Raw genomic sequence first — 22,796 nt, forward strand, 5'->3', positions numbered from 1 at the left:
CTGCCTCCCAGGTCCCTCCTGCCCTCCCTCTCCCACTAACGAAAGGGCCTTTGGGCCAGTGAGGAAGATCTTTGATCTCCCCACTGGCCTGAGAGGGCCCACGGAAAGAAAACAGGGCCGGCTCTCCATGACCTGGCATGGGATATCTCCCCTGTTGGCCTGGGCACACTAGCATCGCGGTGGGACCCTGGCTAACTTCCCAGCATGCCCATGGGGAAAGACGGTCCTGATTATAGCACTACAAGAGCATTGTAGCGTCAAGAATACACATTTGTATTCCGAACACTAGAATGTTCCCTTAATTTCTGGAAATGTGGCCACCTAGTGGTCTGTTAATGTAAAAGAAAACTATTTAAGGCATAATACTGTATGTAATGGGATAGCTAGTTTCTATAACGATGCCATTTTGAAACCTCAGGAGGGTAAATTTTTATTGCTCTTAATTTTTTTTTTTTTTATATCTGTAGTACTTATCTTTCTGTTATGGAAAGTATTCATTTCAAGTTATTATTTAGGAATTATGCTGAATTGCCCATGATTTTATTTCTATTATATTTGCTCTGTAAGATTAGAAAATTGGACACATCAAAGAAAAATAGATCAGCTATAACATCACCAAACTGAATTTAAATACATTTAGTGGATTTACTGCTCACATTCGTTCTGCACAGAAGAGATTTTGTTGACAAAACCACTTCATGGTTTTAATGTTGTGGCTGAACAATGTATATTCAGTCACAAGATGCTTATGGCAGTAACTCTCTATTAAACTCTCAATTAATGGTTATCTCCATGTTTCTCTTTAAGACTATATTGATGGGCCATTAGTAGGCAACATTTTAATAAATAAACAATCAATACCATATAAACAGTTGTCACATCTTTGATTTGACTATTGTAAGGGAGATTTTTTTAAAACAATTTTTAAATATTCATTAAGTAGAATTTGGTAAACAAAGGATATAAGGTGTATCCAACGTAGAGACCGTGATTAATCCATCTTCAGTACTATACAGTACTACATGTATATAATAAATACATTAGGTTTTTTTTTTTACTTAATCGCAATTGAAGCTGGATTATCTGATATTTCATATTTCACCTGTAATTAGGGGGTCTCCAAGCATTCCTCACTAGACCAACTGGACTCTGATCCACAACCAATAACATGTATCCTACCAACACCCCTCTTCTAACTAATATTGGGGGAAGGGATGTTTTCATAAAATAATACCTTATAAAATAATATTTCACACATACCCAACAAAGTCTTACTTGTAAAGCCTTCTTTATAAGCCAGCAAAAACATGGTCAAAATAAGCCACCATAAACCACCAGAGCTGTAAAATGTTTTTGTTTCCATCTATGCAAGGGAGGGCTGTCAAGAACAGGGAAGCAATTACTTTCAGGACACTAGCATGGGTGGGCTCAGGCAGGCAAGGGATACGTGGGCTGCAGCCCTAAACATTCTTCTTAAACAGAAAGAACCACACCACAACCCAAAAGCACTTCAGCTTGTTGAAGTGCTTTTAGAGTGAGGAGTATCCTTATTTAACCAGGATAAAAGTATAAAAAGTGGCCATTTCTATGACAAATCAGCACTTTTATATGGAAAACCTCTCTGGCTGTCAATCAAACAGCTCTGGAGGTTTCCAGCCTCCTTCCGCTCGCTTCCTTGAGCTAACGGAGCTTACGCTTCCTTGAGCTCTACTTGAGCTTGCCTTCCTCCTTACACTGGGATACCTTGGATCAGCTCCTCCAGACCTCAGTCCAGAGGGCAGCAATTCAGAAAAAAAAAATGTGGAGGGCTTGCTAAGACTGCAGGTCATAAGATTTTCAGCCTTTGCCATCTCTTTCAAGACATGCCTTCACTGATTGCATTCATGAAAAATTATTGCATGTAGTCAATGGGCATATATTTACTAAACAGTGATTCTTTTTTTTTTTTTGCCTACTTGGGCAGTGGAGAATCCCTTTAAAACAGGGAAGATGTGTTGGAATGCCTGTTGGCAGAGTGAACAAAGAGTGGGGCAGCAGACAGGAATTATGCACCAGCTGGCTCTCTCAATCTCTCTGTTCTTCAGGCCAGGACTGGTCCATTAGAATACTTCCCAATGACTTGCAGTATCTGGGTTGACCAAGCAATGCATGGCACGCTCAAGTTCTCATTTGTGGTAATTAAGTCATTGGAAACCAGGCATGACTCTTAGACATGTACAGATCTCTGTGTATACTTCATCAGGACATACAGGTCATGCTAAAGCAGGTTGCAGGGATATATAATTTGCAAAAACGTAATTGTGGCACAGGCACTCAAGTTCAATCCAGTGGGCAGATTTAATGGAGCAAAATAGAAACAACGTTCCGGCCCACAACAGGACCTTTGTCAAGCTTGAACTTGTTTGCCAGGACCATCATTACTTTTTTGCAAATCACATTGTGAAGATTGGCCAACCTCAGGCTCAGTTGCACCCTGGGATCCTGGAGAGTGCGGTATCCACATTGGTAATTGTATTGATGTTGGGATATATAATGTCACACCTCCAGCAGCCTCCATTAGTATAACCTAAAGATGCTACATAAGTAGGACTGTCCACACTGAGACCTGATAGTTTTATGAGAAAAAAGGGCATTCATTTGTACTTGACATCAAGGTGAACATTTTCAGCCCTACTCTACCTCAAAGTGCTCGGTAGGGAATAGGTTAAGCACTAAAGTCACTGCCTGTTACTTAAAGGGACAGTAAAGCTATATATTGCATCAGCTGTAGTGTTCAGATGGGCTTCATATGTGCTCTTACACATATAGCTCATCTCTCCTCAAGTACATGGGTACATGGAAACAACAATTGCACACAAAGCCTTTCAAACACCTGTGAGGCCCACACTTTTCTTTAAATTTTATATATAGCAGTAGAACTACAATTTTTTTTAAATGTAGTTTTTCAAGCAGTCATTAAAATACAGTACTGTACCCAGAATCTTTCCAGCTCTAACTAAAACTGCTGCAGAAAATGTGCTGATAAGAAAATCAATACTATAATAAACAGTAATGGACTTTGATGCGTTTCCACCCATGGTATACTGGATCTATATTACCATTTAATATGGGTATAGTGGATTGTTTTCAATATCCTTTACTGCACATGTATAATCTGTTGCTTAAGTAATATGCATGATACAAGGCGAGCCACCCAACAATAAGAAAGAAGAATTTACATACATATGAACGAGTATCAATCAGAATAATTATTTTAAGTGTTCATTTTTTCGACATATTCACAGTCCAGGTTTCGCATTCACCAACATCATTCTTGAATATTTCCCAGTTTTTGGTTGTCAACTTAAAATTATTCATAGTCAGCAGTTTTTATGGTTTGTTAATGTACCATAATCCGTTTTTATCACTTGACACTATATTAAGAGAGCCTTTCTGCCACTCTCATTGCACACCATCTTCCTATTTGACAGAACGAGGACAGCTGCTCAGATAGTTTTTGGTATTGCATTATTGAATAGGTTATAGCCGACATTGTCTTACATATTGTTCCCAAGAGCTTCTAAACGCCCTTCTTGATAATGCTATTCTAAAGTGCAGCTGACAGTAATTGTCTTGTTTATTTAAACCGCGGATAAGGTGTTTAGAAACCTGTTTGATTAAAGAGGAGCTGTCACGTCTGAAATTCTAGCACAAAATGATAGCTAATTAAAAGTCAGCAGCTGGCTGTGTTATTTACTTTGTATTTAAATTTGTATGCTTTGAAAGGCAACACTGGACGAAGTATGCAAATTAGTTAACTATTATAGTGCCATACACACGTCGAATTCACATGTATGATGGATATAAAAATGCTGAGTGCACAACACGTGTGTACAGATATTGTCCATTAGATGCCTGAACAAGCATGAGCATACCTAAAACATGATGGGGTGGTACTCACCTCCACTGCTGTATTCGTCCAGCACATAAATGCTGAACTGTCACTTCCAGATGACCTAAATATTAGCAGTAAAGACTGATGATAAAGGCTTCAGTGTAGGTGATATAGTTACATTTAGACAGCCCTAGGTATTACTATCCCCTGACAACAACACTTTCTATCACACATACAAAATAAGTCGCTTATCCAGCTATTTGCATCTTCTATCCTTAAATCAGTCACTCTCAAAATTATGGATATGCTTGTAGGGGAGCTGGGGAGACAGTATTACAGCTGTTGGCTTATAGTGTAACTCCCACTAATTGTGACCAGTATATTCATGCACAATGTCAGTCACACTGTACTGCTATGTCACCCACTGGGCCATATCATCCGATGATCTGTATATGTAAGAAATCTTTTGTATCTTTTCTTGTTTAGCCATGTTAACATAACTACGCATGCGTTTGTTAAAAGAAAATACGTTCACAAATGATTCCTTTAAACACAAATCCCTTTTATTTTGTAATCATAACTTTCCAAAAAATGAGAAAGAGAACGAAAATCTACAATAAAAAATAAAAGTTTTGAAACAGTGTATTCTGAATGTTTATTTTTTATTTTTTTTGTTTTAAACTTTCAAAAAAAAGGTTCATTAGTTAGCAACAGAATGTTAAGAAGCACCCAGGGTAAATTTCAAATCACAGCAACTAAAAAAAAACAAAAAAAAAACAGATGACAACCAAACTGGTAAAGACAGAGCGTGTTGCCTTTGTAAGTCTATTAACTGCTGCACTGACATTGTTAAATAATCACAATAAAGGCAGGTCTGTTTTAACTGTTGAAATGAAATGTAAACAGGTTTCTGAACTTTGCTGACACAGCACGCTTTCATATTCAAAGGGTGAGTATCTCAATCCCAGGCAATGCGTTTGCATCCTTCTTCGACAAAAAGACATTCAATTGTTTTTTTCTGTAGGTTTGCAAGAAAGAAAAAAAATAAGCAATGTTACCAACAGCAGCGTTCCCTCCGAGCATGTATTAAGCAAATGTTCAGCAACAATTAAAGGAAAGACAAGCGTCAAGGATTGTCTAATAAGGATTCCTTTCTGCTTCAGTGCTGGACAGTTTACAAAACATGCTTAAAAGGAACGCTATCTAACACATGCCAACACAGCTCTGCAGTAGTTAAAGGTAATAATAATGCTGCAATGAGCATCTCAAACAAGAATAAAAGACATCCATACAAGAGACAAAACGAGGTAGGTTCAAAATAATAGTAATAATAATAATCATAAAAATGATTAAATAAGCGCAACACAGTTTTCTGGATGTAACACTCTATTACAACGACCAGCCATGCTTGCAGCTAATGAAATAAACCTCTGATACACTAATTTTATCATTAAATTATTAGAGCATTTGTGTTGAAGGACTCATTATCACCTGAACTACGTACACACTTTTTTTTTGTTTGTTTTTGTATTTTTATTTTTTTTGTGTTTTTTTTATTTTTTTTGTATCTTTTTTTTTTGCACACATGTCTTTTACTGTACGTCGGGTAATTCTTGGGACGGGCAGAGAATCAATTCATCTTTACATTAATAAAACTTAACATTGGTAAACCTAGGGCGGTGGCTTTGTTTTACTGTCCATTGGTTGAACAGATGTTCTCGGTTCTTGCTTGTGATTCTGATGAATGTAACTACAAAGTGTCACTGTCACAAAGTTGGCATAAGTCCCATTATTGCCATATCAGCTAGTTCTCTGAATAGCTGTACACACAACAAACAAAAAGTGTTCAGAAGAGATCTGAGGCTGGTTATCACCTCAAACTTGCCTCTTTTGCATCCCCTTTTTGTTTTTGCCCTAACCTGTTGCATAATATACAAAAGGAAAAAATCTACTCTGAGAATTACAGCTATGTTCATTTCACAAATGGTGTCGCAGTCCACATGATAACAACACATACCTTTCTGTGTGTATTAATAAAACACATGGATCTGCAGACTTTCATATGGCATGCAATTTCTTTAGACTACGGCTAGAACCTTAGCCATTTAAATCACGTTTCCCAAAACAGGAGGAAACACTTAATTTCCATTAAAAATTCACTAGGCTGTTGCTGTCAAAAAGCAACATTCAGATTGTGAAGGCAAGAAGATTTTAAAATTACCCAGCTATACAGCCCTAGTCTTCGGCAAAACAGAAAAGGTACATTATTGTGCTGTCTTCTTTCATTTGGTAACTTTACAACATATGTATATTTATATAGAACGCTTAGAGCAGGCAGGCAGAAATCAACAGCTGGCTCAATTTCCAATTTTTTTCTTTTTTTTTTTTTCTTTACACCATTCTTACAAAATAAGACACAATGAAAATGTAAAATGAACAAGCCACTTGGACACAATTTAGTCTTGAGGCCTCAGTTTCACGATATTCCCAGTTTGGAAGTGCAAAGTCTTGCTCCAGGTCAGTCATGACACGTTTTCGGAAATGTTTACCAGGCCTTCTGTGTGGCTCAGTGAAGCACACATCCCCCACAGTCAGTGTTGTTGGCGTTACCAGATTGTTCTGTAAGGCTGTGCACGTTTACAAAACCACAAGTAGTTTAGAAATAATGCCATTGTGATTAAAGTCCTTGGATAGTTCTGTTACCAGTTCATCATTGAGTTTCTATTCAGAGTCATAAAAAAGACTTGGCTACTGCCTCCTGATCGTACAGACGCAAAGAAGACCTGTTAAAAGACATCAAACATATATATATGTTTATAATAACAGATGTCCATTAACCATTTGAATGTCATTTATTTTAAAACTTGGAAACAGTGCTAAAAAGCCAGTTTAATTTTTAAATGTCAGGGACCAGCTCAGCATTTCAGTTCAAAAAGACAAATTAAAGAAGTAGGCTTAAAGTATCCCTATAGGGTCAGGAATACAAACATGTATTCCTGACCCTATAGTGTTAAAAACACTATCTAGACACCCTGGTTGCCCCTTGCCTTCCTAAATATAGTAAGAACTTACCTTTATTCCAGTCTGCCGGCGCTGGCTCCACCAATGTCCACTTCCTCGGCTGACATCATCAGAAGTGATGATCTCAGCCAATCACAATGCGTTCCCATAGAAAAGCATTGGATTGGCTTAGATGTTCAATTCTATGATCTCAGCCAAGGAGGCGGGTCAGAGGGCGGAGCCAAATGCCACCCTGGCCAATTAGCATCTCCTCACAGAGATGTAATGAAAAGATTATAACAAAAAGCCTACAGGGACTGACTATACTCACCATAACAACTACAATAAACTGTAGTTGTTCTAGTGACTATAGTGTCAAGACAAACTTCAAACTATCCTGGCATTTAAAAACAAAATTAATTCAGATAATACAAACAAGCATGATCACTGTACTGCTAGGGATGAAGCGCTCAAAACAGACTGTATACAATTGCCCAAAAACCTTGTAATACCCTTTACGTAAAGCAAAGCTCAGAAAGTTCTATGCGCCCAGTCACCAGTGCAACACAGAAATCAGAACTGAAAAGCTGTCTCCATGTTGGTTAATACGCACAGCACTGTTTGCTGTTAGCTTGAAATTCTAACAATTACCTTATCATTTCGTTCACATAGAAATTTTAACCTTTGGGCTCTCTTGTGCATGAATACCCCGTCCAAATGGCCAGTTTCTACAGAACGTATTTCAATAGCTTTCTCTCCCCATCCCATTATTTGATTGGAATGTATATACGCTGTGGATAAAAGAGAAGAAAAAAAATAGATATTTTTGTCCATTGTACAAATGTGGGCTACAAATTTAATAAGGGGAATGGATAATTTTAGTTATGAATAAAGGCTAGAAAATCTGAAATAATTTACTTTGGGAAAAAGTTGTCTTAGAAGGGATATGATAGCCCTATACAAAGTCAATACGAAAAGCTGTCTGGCAATCTGTTTGTTACACATTACATCGGGTTATCCTTTAAGAGTTAAAGAAATTAAATGTAAGCTACAAAAAAAGAAAAGGGAGTCAGCAGCATGTCAGCCAGTCAGTCTCATCCTGCAGGAATCCAAAGCAAGAATAGCAATAAGAAATGGATGGATAGATAGATAAGTAAAGGGGTAGATAAAGAAAAAGATAAGATGTTGGTTATATGTAGAGTCAAGTGAGTGTAAAATAAAGGCAACAATTGAGATAGAAGGTGAAAACTAAGTTAAGGTGGAAAAAGGGAGAAACCTAGTGGAGGTGGAAGAGAGCTGCAAAGTAAAATGACTAAAATCTTGGTAAAATTTGAGAGAGGGACAAGTGTGGGTTGAAATAGAAGGTCGCATGCAGGAAGGGGCCCAATGGGCAATGGGATAGAGAAGGGGGCACAAGGGGTGTCAAAGGTATAGACAAATGGGAGAAAAAAAGTTGGTGAGGCAGGGGGATGTGAATTTAAACAAAAAGGATAAAGGGAGGGGGTGTAAAATGTGTGTCAGAGCTACAACATATAGGTCTAGAACTTATCACATACCCCCCATAAAGAGCTTTCTGAAGACAAACTATTAAATATATTATTAAAAAGAGCTCTATATAAATCATGTTTACATAAACTGAAAGGATAACACATTGTAATCACGTACAATCATGTAAATAGGGCAAAAAAATAAACCATAAAATCAGAACCAAAAAATATTCCAAGAACACATAAATAAGTGTGTGTGTGTGTAAAAATATATATATTTTTCCCCATCACAAATGGCGATGAATATTGAGATTAGGAAATACCTACCTACTGAAGTTGGCATTTCACCCCACTGTAGCACAACATCCTTAGTTATCCGGCCATAGGTGTTAACATACACCCCCTCATCCTCGTAACATACAAGCATTTCCATGCCATCTGTTTTTGGCAGAATTACAATGGCATGTGGAGTGATGTTGCCTTGAATCTGAAAATTACAGATTAATCAAGTATTTAAAGCAAATGGAAATGTGATGCATTACACGATAACTGTGCAAAACCTGATATGATCAAGATTATAAATTAGACGAAAAACTCGCAATTAGAATTAAATAATGTTTGTTTTTCCATTAGTCCATTTGCTTAGGGCTCATATAAGTTAGAAAGATAATACAGGTAGGAACCCTATGTTCACAGTGCCTAGAGTGGTACAAGCTACACCTCACTAAGAAGGCCCAAGGAAAGACAAAATGATTGAGTGGGATTGCTGTATATCACGTGCAAAGGGAATTTGCCAGCATTTTCGATCTGAACTGAACCTTACCGGTTGGATCAGTCTGATCTGAAAATGATATAGAATCTCTCTGTAATGGCACAAGTGAGCAGAAACCTGTTTGAGATGTGGGCAAAGACTAATCGATGGGCAAGCTACTGAGTTTTTGCCCATTCCTAGTGCCCTCATACCTTTTGTCTTTGCTTCAATGGAAGTTGTTTAAGGTGTGGACCCCGTTCATTATGCATAGAGGGGTATCAGCTACACCTCACTGACTAGGCAGAAAAGATTTATCTGGGGTTGCTATATTTCTCAGGCAGTGGAGACATGCCATCATTTCAGATCTGGACTGCCCTTTATAGGTAGGTTCAGTCTGAGTTGCAAATGATATAGGTTCTCTCTATAAAGACACAAGTTAGAACCTGAATGAGGATTTAGAGAAGGGTAAACTACTGCGCTTTTGCAGATTCTCTGTGTTTTCATATTTTATTCCCTTTGATACAATAAGAATGAGCCCACATGTGGTATTTTGTTAAGCATGCCAGAGATGCTGTGCTGCCAAGAACGGGCACATTGCATATCAATACTTACGTGTGATGGTATGTAGATGTCATATGTATTCCCGGAATCAACATCGATGACATGGAAACCAGTGCTGGACCCAAATATCACCTTTAATCGTTGACCTTCTTCTACAGTAAGATCACAGAGTAACGGTCTATGCTGGAGATCTGTAAAGGACTGAAAAGAGACTTTATTATTTTCACACAGGAAAAATAAAAAAGTATATTGAAAAAATAATGAGACACTCTAAGCAACATAACCATTACAACTTGGGTGTCATTGATTGGATGAGAGCGATGAGCTAACCTGACCCCACCAGCCTCAGCCAATCACTGCTGTACAAATTGGATTAAATTAACAATGATAAAGTATTAGTTCCGCATAATCAATGTGGTCGAGAAGTGGCCGGTCACCAGGAAGAGACTTGGTTTACATTAAACAACTCTTAGCAGCATCACTGATACTGTGGACTTCAGTAGTTATGTTCCTCAGAATGTCTCTTTGATTGTTTGCACTGCTCATCTCATCAGCAACAGCCGACTTGAAGAAATATAATAATGCAGGATTAGAGTAACTATGCTGACACATGACATTTATATCATGAGACGTTAATCATCATGCCTTTACAAACTGTAATTATACATAAACTTACCAAACAATGCCATATTTTACAATACAAGCTAATTATGGCAGCTGTAAAAGAACCATACCAGAGGTAAAATCGCTACTTACCTTGAATGCCATGAACTTATGGTAAGGTTTTGGAGCCCAAGCATAAATCTCTACAGCATTCTTTAATGCGATGACCAAGAATTTGATTCTTTCATATTTCACTATAAAAAAAAAAAAAAAAAAAATTGTTTAACAAACTCATAATTTACATTTGGGGTATAAATATTTTTTACACGTTTTCATGTATACACATAGTATTGAAGCATTTAATGGGACGAGGAGTGCAGCAGACGTGGGCATTGTCAACTTTATGTGACTCTCTGTGCATCTTCTTCTAGTATGCATTATGAGCGCATGCACGCTTTGGCATTCGGAAATACGGTTACCCGAACGTGCGCACAGCATACTGGGGTTTAAAGTAATTTACATCTCTCTGCCCTGCTATGCCATTACTGTTTGAAAAATGACATACCGTACGTTTACAAAAAAAAAAAAAGAGCAACACAGCAAAAAGACCCATGGCAACATTTTTGTTAACTATCAGATTTTTCAAAAAGTGAGACAGTTCCTGTTAGGTTATTGTGTAACATAACTACTAAAATAAAATTTTATTTAGGCAACATACTTAGAGTTCAATTTCATCTTCTTATGATTAGCATTTGTGTAGCGTTATTAGCATTTAAATATTCTGCAGCGATTTATAATTATAGTTGAATATGAGGCCCTGCGCAAACACGCTTTCAATTTATAAGTGTTTATACTTTTGTTTCCCAGTTCTAAGACAGTGTCATTACCACTGCTCTAACCTCTTAACATTCCAGTTAGATATGATTATGCAAAACCAGATTGCATTCTATAATGAATATAAATATACATTTATGTTTTTTTACATGCAGTAAATAAGGCTTGTGAGATAGGAAGCACATGGTGCCATAAAAGATTACAGTACAACCGAAGAAACTGTAGAACAGAATTAAATGTCACTGAAATATACAGTTGTCTTGCTCAAAAATATTTAAACAAAAACATCACACACATTTTATACATACCATATATGTTACAGGGCATATTCAACAGAATTGGCAAAAAACATGTAGTGGCTAATATTAATTTCTCTGGTAGGTATACATGTAATTAAAATCAAAATGATAAGGCTTTTTAGGAGTAGCAAAATTTACATTATATCAACAGGAGAGGGCACTGTAGCTCTGCTTATAGCAGTCTCTTTGGGGTTTTAGTTTATAATAAACAATAAATTATAAACTTACCGACTTTATAATGTACACACCCTTCCAAGTCTCCTACAGTAATCCAGCCTTGCTTCTTTTCAACTTCTGGATCATTGTGTAATATTCGATTCCTAAGCCAGGAAAGGTAGTACACTCTAAGCTTATTCTTTTTCCCTGAAGAGATACCAAATTATACATAATTAAACAACAATCTTAAAATCGGAAGCATAGGTACTAACTGGGCCAGGAACTAACTGGATTCTTACCATTATGATGACTTTTAAAAACGTCTCTAATATACAGCAAAGAATGCATTATTACTAACCTGAGAGAGGAGGTAAGAGGAACAGCTAGAATACTATGGTTCCTTAACCCCTTAAAGACCAAACTTCTGGAATAAAAGGGAATCATGACATGTCAAACATGTCATGTGTCCTTAACGGGTTAATATACATGGCACCTTCACTTCTTGCGGTTTGAACTCCAAGAACGTATGTTTGATTTTACCAACAGTATAATGATTGAATTATAATCATTAATATGTCTTTTTGACGTTTATGTTTATATAGCCATTTGTGCACGTTCCCTTTCTTTTGGTTATTTATTTTTACACCATCTTTTATGGTGCTAGTCACTAAAGTGAGAATTGTCAAGAATTCAAAGTGAATTTCAAATGTAAATTAGAAAATAATCCAAGTCAGCGAGTAGCTGCCGACTGTAATGGCCGTAAATATGAAATTAACTTTGAATTCCGATCAGTTATCCCTATAGTAAATAAGTCTGTTGGTGTTAGTCCTCTTTATCTGTTTGTTTATATTGCTGTTGTAAAGGATTCAGTGCAGTTTTACATTTTATAAAACCTGCATTAACTATAACAAACTGAATTAATTAGCTTTCACTGCATTGCATTACTGAGACCATAACCACCTTCTTTAGGGTAAGTGACATGAATCCGTCAACACAGAACTAAAAGACTAGCCTTGTTGCTGTAAAATTGGCGTTTCATTTTTGAGATGCATTCGGTCTTACTCTCATCTCACAGATCACACTAATGATGTGTACTTATTAAACTAGGAGTGTGTGCACTGATAGTCCAATGGTGATGATGTTTTGTATAGTGGTGGGCAGTGTAATTCCATGAAATCCAAACAAGGAGCTTAATAGAGATATTAATCCTGTAAAGGGGACTAACTCAAGAAATCCCACCAATAAATTCAAAATATTAAACAAGCTCTAAACTACATATAGCAATGCGTGACTGTCACCTACTGTGTCAGTCTGTATGTGTCTTACTGAAAGAAAGATGCTCTACATACACAATAAAATCTGTCTTTAAAAGCACATGCAAATATTAGCCTTAGACAAAATGCAATCTTTATTTTTAAACATTGCTTTAATAAAAACAGAAATGCTTCTTCAAAATCTTCCAGAAAATGGTGCCAAGACACCTACCTGTAGTACCTCCTCCGATCAAGAATACTTATGATAGTGACCATCACATATCTGTACAGGTTGAGAGCTACTATCACCTACCTCTGGTCAGTATAGATTCAGGTACCCAGAAAAATGTTATACGTGAGCAACAGTATGATTGATGAGCACAGTTTTATATCTTATCAGGCTAACCGATATCCCCCTTCCTAGCAAATAAATATGGGTATTTAGTCAAACCACATTGCCACGTTTTAAGACAAGTAATAATAATACCAAAGTATTTAAATAGGGCAGGGTGGTGGTATAACGGCTACCCATATTAAGGGTACTTATTTAATGACTACAGAAGGATGAAATGTTAACCTTGAATTTCTAATATTCTGCAATATTCTGTCAAAGACATATCTCACTGGTTAAAAACCTATACATTTAATTTTGCTAAAAAAAAATGTAATTAAAAAAAATATTTCAATTAAAATAATCTATAATCTTGATATAGGATAGGGAGCCAAGAGAGTTTTGCCATTCCATCATAGAAGGAGACAGCAGAACGCAACTGTACAATATCAACTCATACCAGAAATGGTGACAAGAACATTTAGTCCTTCTAAAACATCCATCTGTTGAAAGCGTCTCCTGTTGATGAGGTTGTAGACCTTTCCTTGTCCACTTCGATCCAACAACATTAGTCCATTCTCTGTGCCCACCAATAGGTTTACTCCTGTGGACAAGAAAAGATAATGCATGTCACCAAATCAGATGCTGCCATTATCTTGAAATCACAATGAAACTGAATTATTGTTATGGTAATTAAACTAAAATTGCACCTAAACTTTGCATATATCCATATGAATTCAATCAGTAGAGTAAGGTAACAAATTCATTTTTAGATAAATCAATCAATCTGGGACATTTATTAAAACAAAAGTTATACTAACCCCATAGTGCTGCACAAAGTATCTCAGAATTAAAGCGTTTCTTGTATTTCCGGATCTCTGGAGTATCGCTGTGAGGACGAATATTGGTAGGGTTCACGTTTACCACTGAAATTTTTCTGGCCTCATTCAGCTTGGCTTGTTCTTGTCTAAGCAGTTCGCTAGTAAACAGGGCTAAAACAAAACACTCTCTTCATTCAGCAAAAAAAACCAATAATAAAATGGAGTGCGTGTTTTCTTTCACAAATCTACTGCACATTCTATATATTCATTTTCACAGGGAGTGGAGCTAGAAATAAACAAAACATCAAGCAGCAAAAAAATAAAATAAAATAAAATAAAAAATACCAAACAAACGCCTATACAGCTACATCCTGTAGTTTGGTTTCTTAAGATTCTGTTGTTTGGATGTTGCAATATCTACTGTACAGTAAATGTTATTTCCCAAATTTACTACACAGTTACCGCACAGTAAAATTGCCAGAAACGAATAACAAGATGTGGACATAGAAGACTACTTTTATTTTCAACACAAAAATCTAATTATTCAAGAACAATTTGCCAGCTGGTAGGTGAGCTGAATTTAAGATGTACGAAGAAAGACTTTTCAATGCAAGAACATTCATCATCAACCACTCTGATTTCAAAATGGAGAAAAGGGGGCTGCTCTTATTAAGTATGGCAACCTCAATGTTATTGGATATATGAATATATATTACATCTGCTCTGCTTCCTCTTCACTTCAATGCTGTACACAACATTACAGTTAGAAATACTATGGCAGAACTTATCCCACCACATCTACAGGATGCCGACTCAAATGCCACCCATGACCACGGAAAGTGCATACTGCGTTCAATTCAAGCACAATAACAGGATCGATGGAGGCTTTAATGGTATAACTTCCCTCTATAATGGACTATAAAATTGGATCAGACAAGTTCTCTTGAAGAGTTTCTCACTGAAATATGATGTTGAGTCTTAAATAACTTTAAAATACAATTATTTTAAGAAAAATTCAAATTGTAAATGTATTGACCAGTTTGGTAAAAAAAAATTTAAAATTAGATCCATAGGATATCATGATTTTGCCTGGAGTCTACATTTTTGGACTATGTAAGGCTGAAGTATAGATAGATTTTAAACAGCCATTTTAAAAGGAGATATGCACCTGACCATCCATCTTTTTTTTAGCTTTAATTTATATGATGTTTCTGATCAACGTGCCAATCTAACGGAGTCAGTGTACCCCAGTTTAATGCGGTCAGAAAGCTGATCTGGCTAGTTTCAACCTACCTGCATTATACAAGAATAGCATCAGACAGGTTACGGACAAACCATATGCTCTTAATACCTGTTGCAGATGTCTCCTCGTCGTCATCATCATCGTCATCGTCCTCATCGTCATTATCAGTGGGAGATGTCTGGTAAACTCTTGTGTCAACAAATTGTGTGAAAGTTGCGTTGGTGTTACTTCCCATGCCATACTAAAGTAATTAAAAGATGGGAGGGCCCAAAACAAAGTTATATATGGACTTGCATCAGATGTATTACATTCAGTTGCATTTCAAGAACAAACAAACCAGACATCGGTCTTAAAGGTTCAAGAATATAAAATTTGCTTTAAAACAATATGAGCCTTAATTGCCATCTTATTAAAAGTATTTTGCCTAAATAGTGTGTATAGTGTAGAGATGAAGAAAAAGTATTGCCTATACACTATGCTAGATAGACGACAACTCAACTTGCCTGTTTATATACAAATGGTTTTAATTAACGCTCTTTCCGTCATCTCAATGGCATCATAACAAGGACCTTAGCAGAAAGAGTTAAGTCTGTGTATGTGGGTAGTGTATGTAATGATATTATAATCTAATTGGTAGGTTTAAAATTATATTTAAATTGCTATGCTCTACTATTGCACACTGTTTTTAAATACATATTTCCTTTTGTCCTATAATCCCTGAGAACAACAATATAGGACATGAGCCAAGATAGCTTTTTACATTTCGTAGAACACTATCTTGGCTCTTGTCCTATATTAGCACACGAGGTGCCATTTCACAGCACATGATGCTGCTGAACCCGAAAAGGCTAGGGGAGATATGAGAATCTACCCCAATCTGGCCGAGTGGGAATTCTATAGATATGTGTGCTTGAGTGCAGTGGATAGTGCACAGGCTTAATTCCTGGGACTAATACACACAAAGATAAGTAAACGTTAATAATGGTTATTTTATTTTTTGGAGAGTCAGAGCTGTCTTTTTATGCCTATCTACTGATCTATTGTGTATTATACCATTTGCAGGTGCATAATACACTATTTCCAACACAGCTGCTTTATATTCTCCATAAAATCTATAGCAGTAGGAGGCTTCTTCAAAACCTGTAAGCAAGGCCAGCACTAGCGTTAGGCAAATTAGGCAGCCGACAAGGCCACACCGAACTGGTGGGCACAAAGTTGAGACACCGGGTGACTAGCAGGAAGAGAGTGCACAGCACAACGCTCTCCCTTACTTCATATAGCGTGGCCACTTCCTGATCTTCTGTATCTCATTCCCAGTCTAACAGGAAGTGCTTGCTGGGAGCAATGAACAGCTTCCTGTCAGACTGGGCAGAGGATACAGAAGATTCTCTACCCGCGCTCTGCTTGGCCACGCTACACAGGGGAGGTAAACATGCGCACAATGGGGAAAAGAGAAACACACACAAAAGGGCCTGTGTAAAGGGAAAATGAAAGGGGAGTAAGACACACATACAAGCTGGGGTAGAAAAAGACATACAAAGGACCTGGGTGAAGGAAGAACACAAAAGGGCTTGGGAAGGAAAAAAAATACACACAAAAGGGTTGGCTGGGAAAAATACATACAAAGGGGCTAGGGGGAGAAAGAAACACACACAAATATTTTTATTTTGGGTGGGGTGCAAGTCTTGCCGAGGGTTCAAAATAGTCTAGCACCAGCTCTGCCTGTACTGTAGTAGCATCTGGACATTTTGTTTGTCTTAATAGCACCTATCCAAACAAAGCTTGGCTTTTATGGAGTTTTCGGTATAGAAAGCTTTTAAACTGTATTTAGTGTGAATTCTAAATGAATGAGCCTTCAGCATATTCTTTGACTTTAAAGTCTAGCTCAATATCCCAAATCGTACAAAAGAAAAAATTAACACATATCATGAAATCTCCATCAGATTGTGTCCTATCACCCGCCTACACATTCTCCTTTAAATGTAAGCTTTGAAATCCTTAAAACAAGAAAACTTAAATAAAAGTGTATAACAAAACTAGATGTATTATAAACATATTCAAACAATGGCAATGTACCAGGAGGGATGATGGGAGTTAATCTCCAATAAGAGCGGGAGCCAGTATTTGTCAAATACTAGACTGATAGTTATTGTGTTCCACTAAGCACAGTGCATTTTCCAAAGGGATACAAAGCAGGATGCATTTTGGGTAAAGGGAAATTTGGTGTATGTAAATATTTAAACAAAATCAAACAAAATTCATGCAAGAAATTATTTCACACGTCACATCACAAATATCATAAAGAACAAGAAGACCATCAAGAATGGATGACTTCAGAAACATCTCCCCATAGCCAATAAAGAGTGTTACATGCATAATGCTCAAGTTTTTCATTGTTTCCACATTCAGTGAATTCACAATACAGATTAGAAGGGAGCATGCAATTCGACAGCAAGCCAAGAAACACCAATGTTATCTTATCTAGTGAGGGTAATGTTAATGTAGCAGTCCCACCACCTACTTCAGTCCCTGTTTCCATTTCCTGTGCATGCGCTGAAACTCTCCCCAATGCCTCAGTTGGTGTACCCACCGGGGAGTGACTTTGCTGGACTAGGTCAGGGAGGTTAATATGGCTGGCAAAACCATTACTTTCTGCATGGCCTGAGCGCTTATCTCCAGATGTCTGTGGAGACACAAACCAAGATGCATACAAGGACTCTGTTGTAATCAGTCGGCATCCTCATGCATGTTAAATAGAAAGAGACAGAAATTAGGAGTATAGACTTGCAAAGATAACAAAAGTATGAAATAACTGCTCTCCAAAATGAGTTGAGCTAAGACAAAAATCAATATCTAGACATTGTCCTGCATGTGGGATTTACATCTCAGGTGCCCCCAACATCTCCAAAGAAACCCTAATTCTTTCCTGATTGCTCCAAACCTTAAGGGATTCCAAAGGGACCAGGAGGGAGATCAACCCCTTCTTCATTCTCCCCATGAATAGGTGCAATCACCACACAATTAATGAGAGGTCTGCAGCACTTATGACATTTATAAAGAACAGAAAATCTAGACTTATAGTGTCATAATAGATTAGCCACCCCCTAGCAGAGAGGTTGCTGTAAGTGGCCTCCTATCCTAATTCATGACCCTGGTTTAATGCATGTGAGTCAATTTTTAGCCATGGTTTTGTTGGAAAAATACATAGAGATGTTTCTCACTTTCACTACAATATTACAGATTTAATCACAAAAACACACAAGACAATTAAACATGAACCCTATTCGCAAATGCACTTGTGGGAAAATAAATACTCACCACTAAAAGTCAATCAGTCAATCTTTTCTTCAGGAATCTGATCATTCTCCAGCACTGACTGACATTTGACATGTTTGACACATGCTCACTAATCTCTCATAGAGAGCAATTTGTGTATTTTAAGAAGGAAGGTGCTTGGACACGTGAATGGGCATTACAGCTGGATTACGTTAGTTTGAGCACATAGTTTATTTACATGTTTGTGACTGCACTTTACGTGCAATTGTAATGTTGTCAAGAAAGATGTGCTACAGTAGGGTTCAATGTCAAACGAAGTAGGTGTCTCTCCCCTTTCAAACCTCGCCTAGATGCTCTGTAGCGGTCGAATCACAGACTATTCATTGCAGCTCAGTGATAAGTCTTTGCAAAAAAGCAGCAAACTGGTTGAGATCCACCGAGCTAAAACTACCAGGAAGTGACAGGACCAGTTCTCTGATTTACAGCCAGGCAGTTTAATGGTTAATTTATGAAAGTGTCAATTTCTACAAATTTTTTAAAATGAAAAAAAAAGAAAAAAAAAAAAGGACACACATAGTAAGCTGAAATTATTTATGGGATCTGGAGTGATCCCTTTGCTCACAGAACGGTGCATTGAAATGGCACTGTTACAAATGATCTAGTTAGAGGTGCTATTTCTCCCCCTTTGATAAGGGCTCCGCACTAACATTAAAATGATGCCAGAATTAGACTCAGGGTTTTCAGGACTACAGTTGGGGCTCCATACTTTACTGAGAGGGTAGTGGATGCATGGAATAGCCTTCCAGCTGAAGTGGTAGAGGTTAACATTACACACTCATGACACATGTCGAAAATATGATTGTGTCAATCACTTTTTAAATTCAGTATCAAAGATGGCTGCTAGTTACTCCCATGTGCCCATATAACACATCAATAGCAATTAATTAATATCCAATTGTGTAATTTTAAAAATCCAGCGCACACATTAATCATATAAAATAATATTTAATCATAATTGTCTCACCTTCATAGTCACGCAAGCTAGGGTGTGCTAACTAGCCTGCAAAGCAGATACCTCTTTCTGGACTCATCTGTCACACATAATAAGATTAAGTATAGGAACGCAAAGCTTGCCAATTTGAAATTATGTTTTTTTGCACGTAGGAAATGAACTTTGATGTCAGTACTGCTTGAATCCAATACTGCATGTGTGACTAGGATTGACATTTATTTAATGAAAATCTGAATACGAAACACTGATGTCATAATAAATCATTTACCATGTAGTTCATTATTTTGCCTGTCAGCTGAGAAATCCTAGGGATCTGCCCTGCGTTTATGAAAACTCTCAAAAGACGCGCGTTAGACAGGAAATAGAACTGTGAGCAGGAGACAATCACAACTTAAAATCAATGTACTGGTGCCACTTACTTCTTCTACCAAACCTGATTATTCCACAGTGATCAAAGCCAAATCAATGCTTGTAATCACAATTACTATTTATTGAATGCAACACAGTATTTGTTGAGAGCATAGATCATTAGGGGCAACTACTTTGCCCCAGGGGTAGTTAGTTGACATGCTGTCGGTATCTATAACATGCAACAATGCCACGCGTGTGTTTATTAAAATCAAGTCTTCCCAGAATGCTAGTTTATTTTCACGACCATGATAAGTGTCAGTATCGCCGTCTGCGCGTGGTGCTCTAGGGACGTGCAATATACCAACATAGATTTAAGCTTTTTATCTGCAGTATCTATCAATCATCCATTCATGTAGATGAATAGGCAGGGTAAATGAGGATAAACTAGGAACTGTAATATACTGCACAATCTTTATTGAGCTACCACTGCAAATAAATGGGAATCATTTTGTCTGCTCAACCAACTGGAAGAACAAGTAATGACAGCAACACGAGGAATAAGTCTGGCACATACTATATGAAATATATATCACGCAGATTGATAATGTCAGGATTGCTACAGTCTCTCCTTACTGTACAAATATTATTACAGCCAGAAGAATGTTGGCTGCAATATGAGACACTTTCATGTTGGATAAATTAGCGACCTCATCCTTTTTTTTTTTTTTTTTTAATTTAATGTTTTAAATTGAGAATCTTTTGTAAAACGTTGCATGAATTTTCAATGAAAAGTCAAAGGGAATTTATTTTTTAAAAAAAACCAAAAGTCCAGTATGACGACATTTACAAGACATATGGGGGTTCCTTACAACAACAAATTTAAAGTTCGCACGGTGGATTGATACAGAAATAGCGGTTGCATACACTTTCTTTTCAGAAATTAAATCATAAAAATATTTTTGTTGGTTCATTTTTTCTGCCTGAGAGTTTTGTTAATTGATCGATGGGAGTAGGAGCATCTCGGCAATTGTGATTTGTACATCTTTATATGCTTTGGGTTTTTTCTCTCTACACTTGCAGTTGTCCTAGCACATAAGTGTTGTGAAACTAAGGCCTTGATTTAATATTTTTGGATACAAGTTTAAAATGATTTTTTCTAAGTATTAATTCAGAAAATTATAAAAAATAAAAAGTCATATATATGAAAAATATATATATATATTGTTTATTTTTGGATAAACTTGTAAAAAAATCTTATTTTAAATCTTTACATATTAATTTAGTAAGATATCAAAAAGGTCATATATAAAAAAATATATACACATATATTTATATATATATATGACATTTTTTTAAATACATATTTTGAAAAAAATAATTTTAACAGTTTATCCAAATATATTAAATTATTTAAAAAGCTTATCCAATAATATTAACCCCTTAACGCCGTTATGGCGTTCTATGCCGTCCCCATTTAAATGGGCTTTAAAGCCGTTGCGGCGGCATAGAACGCCGTAATGGCTTAAGCCCCCAGGAGCTCGGCGGTACTCACTTCCGCCGCGATCCTCTTTGGGAGGACTGCCTGACAGCCCATGCAGCCCTCCCCCGGCAAATCAGGCCCCCCGGGGCCATGTGATCGCTCTCAAAGAGCGATCACATGGCCCCCTATAGCTGGCTGTGGATCTGCCAGCTGGGGGAATGTCTGAAATGTCAGACAGTCCCCCTGCTGGTGGAAAGTATTAAAAAAAAATATATTAGACATGTTAAAATTAAATAAATGTGTTTATATACATATATGCTTTTTTCACACAAAAACAAATATAAACGCTAACTTTGGCCAGTGTTTGTGACTAAGTGGCTACTAAAAAAGACTGGACATACCCCACTTGCAATACCTTGGGTTGTCTACTTTTGCAAATGGTATGCTATCATGGGGGTAATTCTCATTCCTGGACTACCACACGGTCTCAATGGTAACATTACGAATCTGGCAAATTTCAATTTGAAAAAACTGAAAAATGGAATGTGCTATATTTGACCCTATAACTTTCCAAAACACCATTAAAACTGTTAATGGGGGGGGGGGGGGGGGAGTACTGTTGTACTTGTGAGACTTTGCTGAATCCAAATATGTGTTTTTTTTGCAGTTAAAGCTAACAGTATTATGACATTTACAGCTAAAATGTCTACAATTTTTTTTTTAAATCTTAATTTTTCACAGTTTTTTGTATTTTATTCATAATAAATTATGTTTCAAATATGAATAGTTCATGAGAAATTAAAACCCAGTTTCTCCTGAACAAAATGATATACAATAAGTGTGGGTGCACTTAATATGAATGAGGTGAATTACGGTTGAACAGACATATAGCGCAAATTCCAGTTTTTGTTTCCTTTTTGTTTTGATCAGAACGTGTACTATTGACTCCGTCCTGAAGGGGTTAAATCAAGGGAAACTTCATATCCCGACGATATCTGGACTCTTCTCTGGATGGACTCATGAGTGATTGGGCATTAACAGAGAAGTAGATTTTGACAATAAGAAGGCTATACTAAATTACCTAACTGTGCCAGGACAGCCACCAATACAATGTGAAAGACTACTAAAAATGAATAAATCATAGCTAACTTTTCTAAAGCTAGAATCTCTCATTAGCTTTAATATACTAGCATTCAAACAACTTACCTCTCTTACCATTAATGTGCCTTCCCTTGAGGCACTCCGGAAGGTTTCTGACTGGGAGGATTCAAGGCCTTGTGTTCCCGCGTTATATGGCTCATTGTTTCCTGGCACTGTTGGACTGCAAACGAAGATGTACAGATTACAGTTCAATTATGTATCCAATATTGATTTGTCTGTATATTTATTAAAATATTTGTGTCAAGTTTGGATTGGGAATAAAAAGCAATATTGAAAATAATTAAATAACTCTCCTATACTGCA

At 36.9% G+C, this 22,796-nt stretch overlaps 1 protein-coding gene across 14 annotated transcripts in view; it reads right to left on the reverse strand.

Annotated features, from left to right (window-relative positions):
- Positions 1-4,498: 4,498 nt before the first annotated feature.
- Positions 4,499-22,796, reverse strand: part of TNIK (TRAF2 and NCK interacting kinase) — a 269,661-nt gene continuing 251,363 nt past the window's right edge. For 6 of the 14 annotated variants that reach the window (XM_063442666.1, XM_063442663.1, XM_063442662.1 and 3 more), the window contains 11 exons: positions 22,539-22,653; positions 17,735-17,896; positions 15,322-15,454; positions 13,971-14,141; positions 13,610-13,753; positions 11,638-11,772; positions 10,430-10,530; positions 9,725-9,874; positions 8,689-8,848; positions 7,526-7,665; positions 4,499-6,657 (listed from right to left, as the gene is read on the reverse strand). In XM_063442666.1, the coding sequence (XP_063298736.1) occupies positions 6,574-6,657; positions 7,526-7,665; positions 8,689-8,848; positions 9,725-9,874; positions 10,430-10,530; positions 11,638-11,772; positions 13,610-13,753; positions 13,971-14,141; positions 15,322-15,454; positions 17,735-17,896; positions 22,539-22,653 (1,495 nt within the window). In that variant the 3' untranslated portion in view covers positions 4,499-6,573. The remainder of the gene's footprint in view (positions 6,658-7,525; positions 7,666-8,688; positions 8,849-9,724; positions 9,875-10,429; positions 10,531-11,637; positions 11,773-13,609; positions 13,754-13,970; positions 14,142-15,321; positions 15,455-17,734; positions 17,897-22,538; positions 22,654-22,796) is intronic. The other 8 variants (XM_063442675.1, XM_063442672.1, XM_063442673.1 and 5 more) reach the window with 3 other exon arrangements.

This window comes from Pelobates fuscus, chromosome 2 (assembly GCF_036172605.1).
Source record: "Pelobates fuscus isolate aPelFus1 chromosome 2, aPelFus1.pri, whole genome shotgun sequence".
NCBI classification, from domain to species: Eukaryota; Metazoa; Chordata; class Amphibia; order Anura; family Pelobatidae; genus Pelobates; species Pelobates fuscus.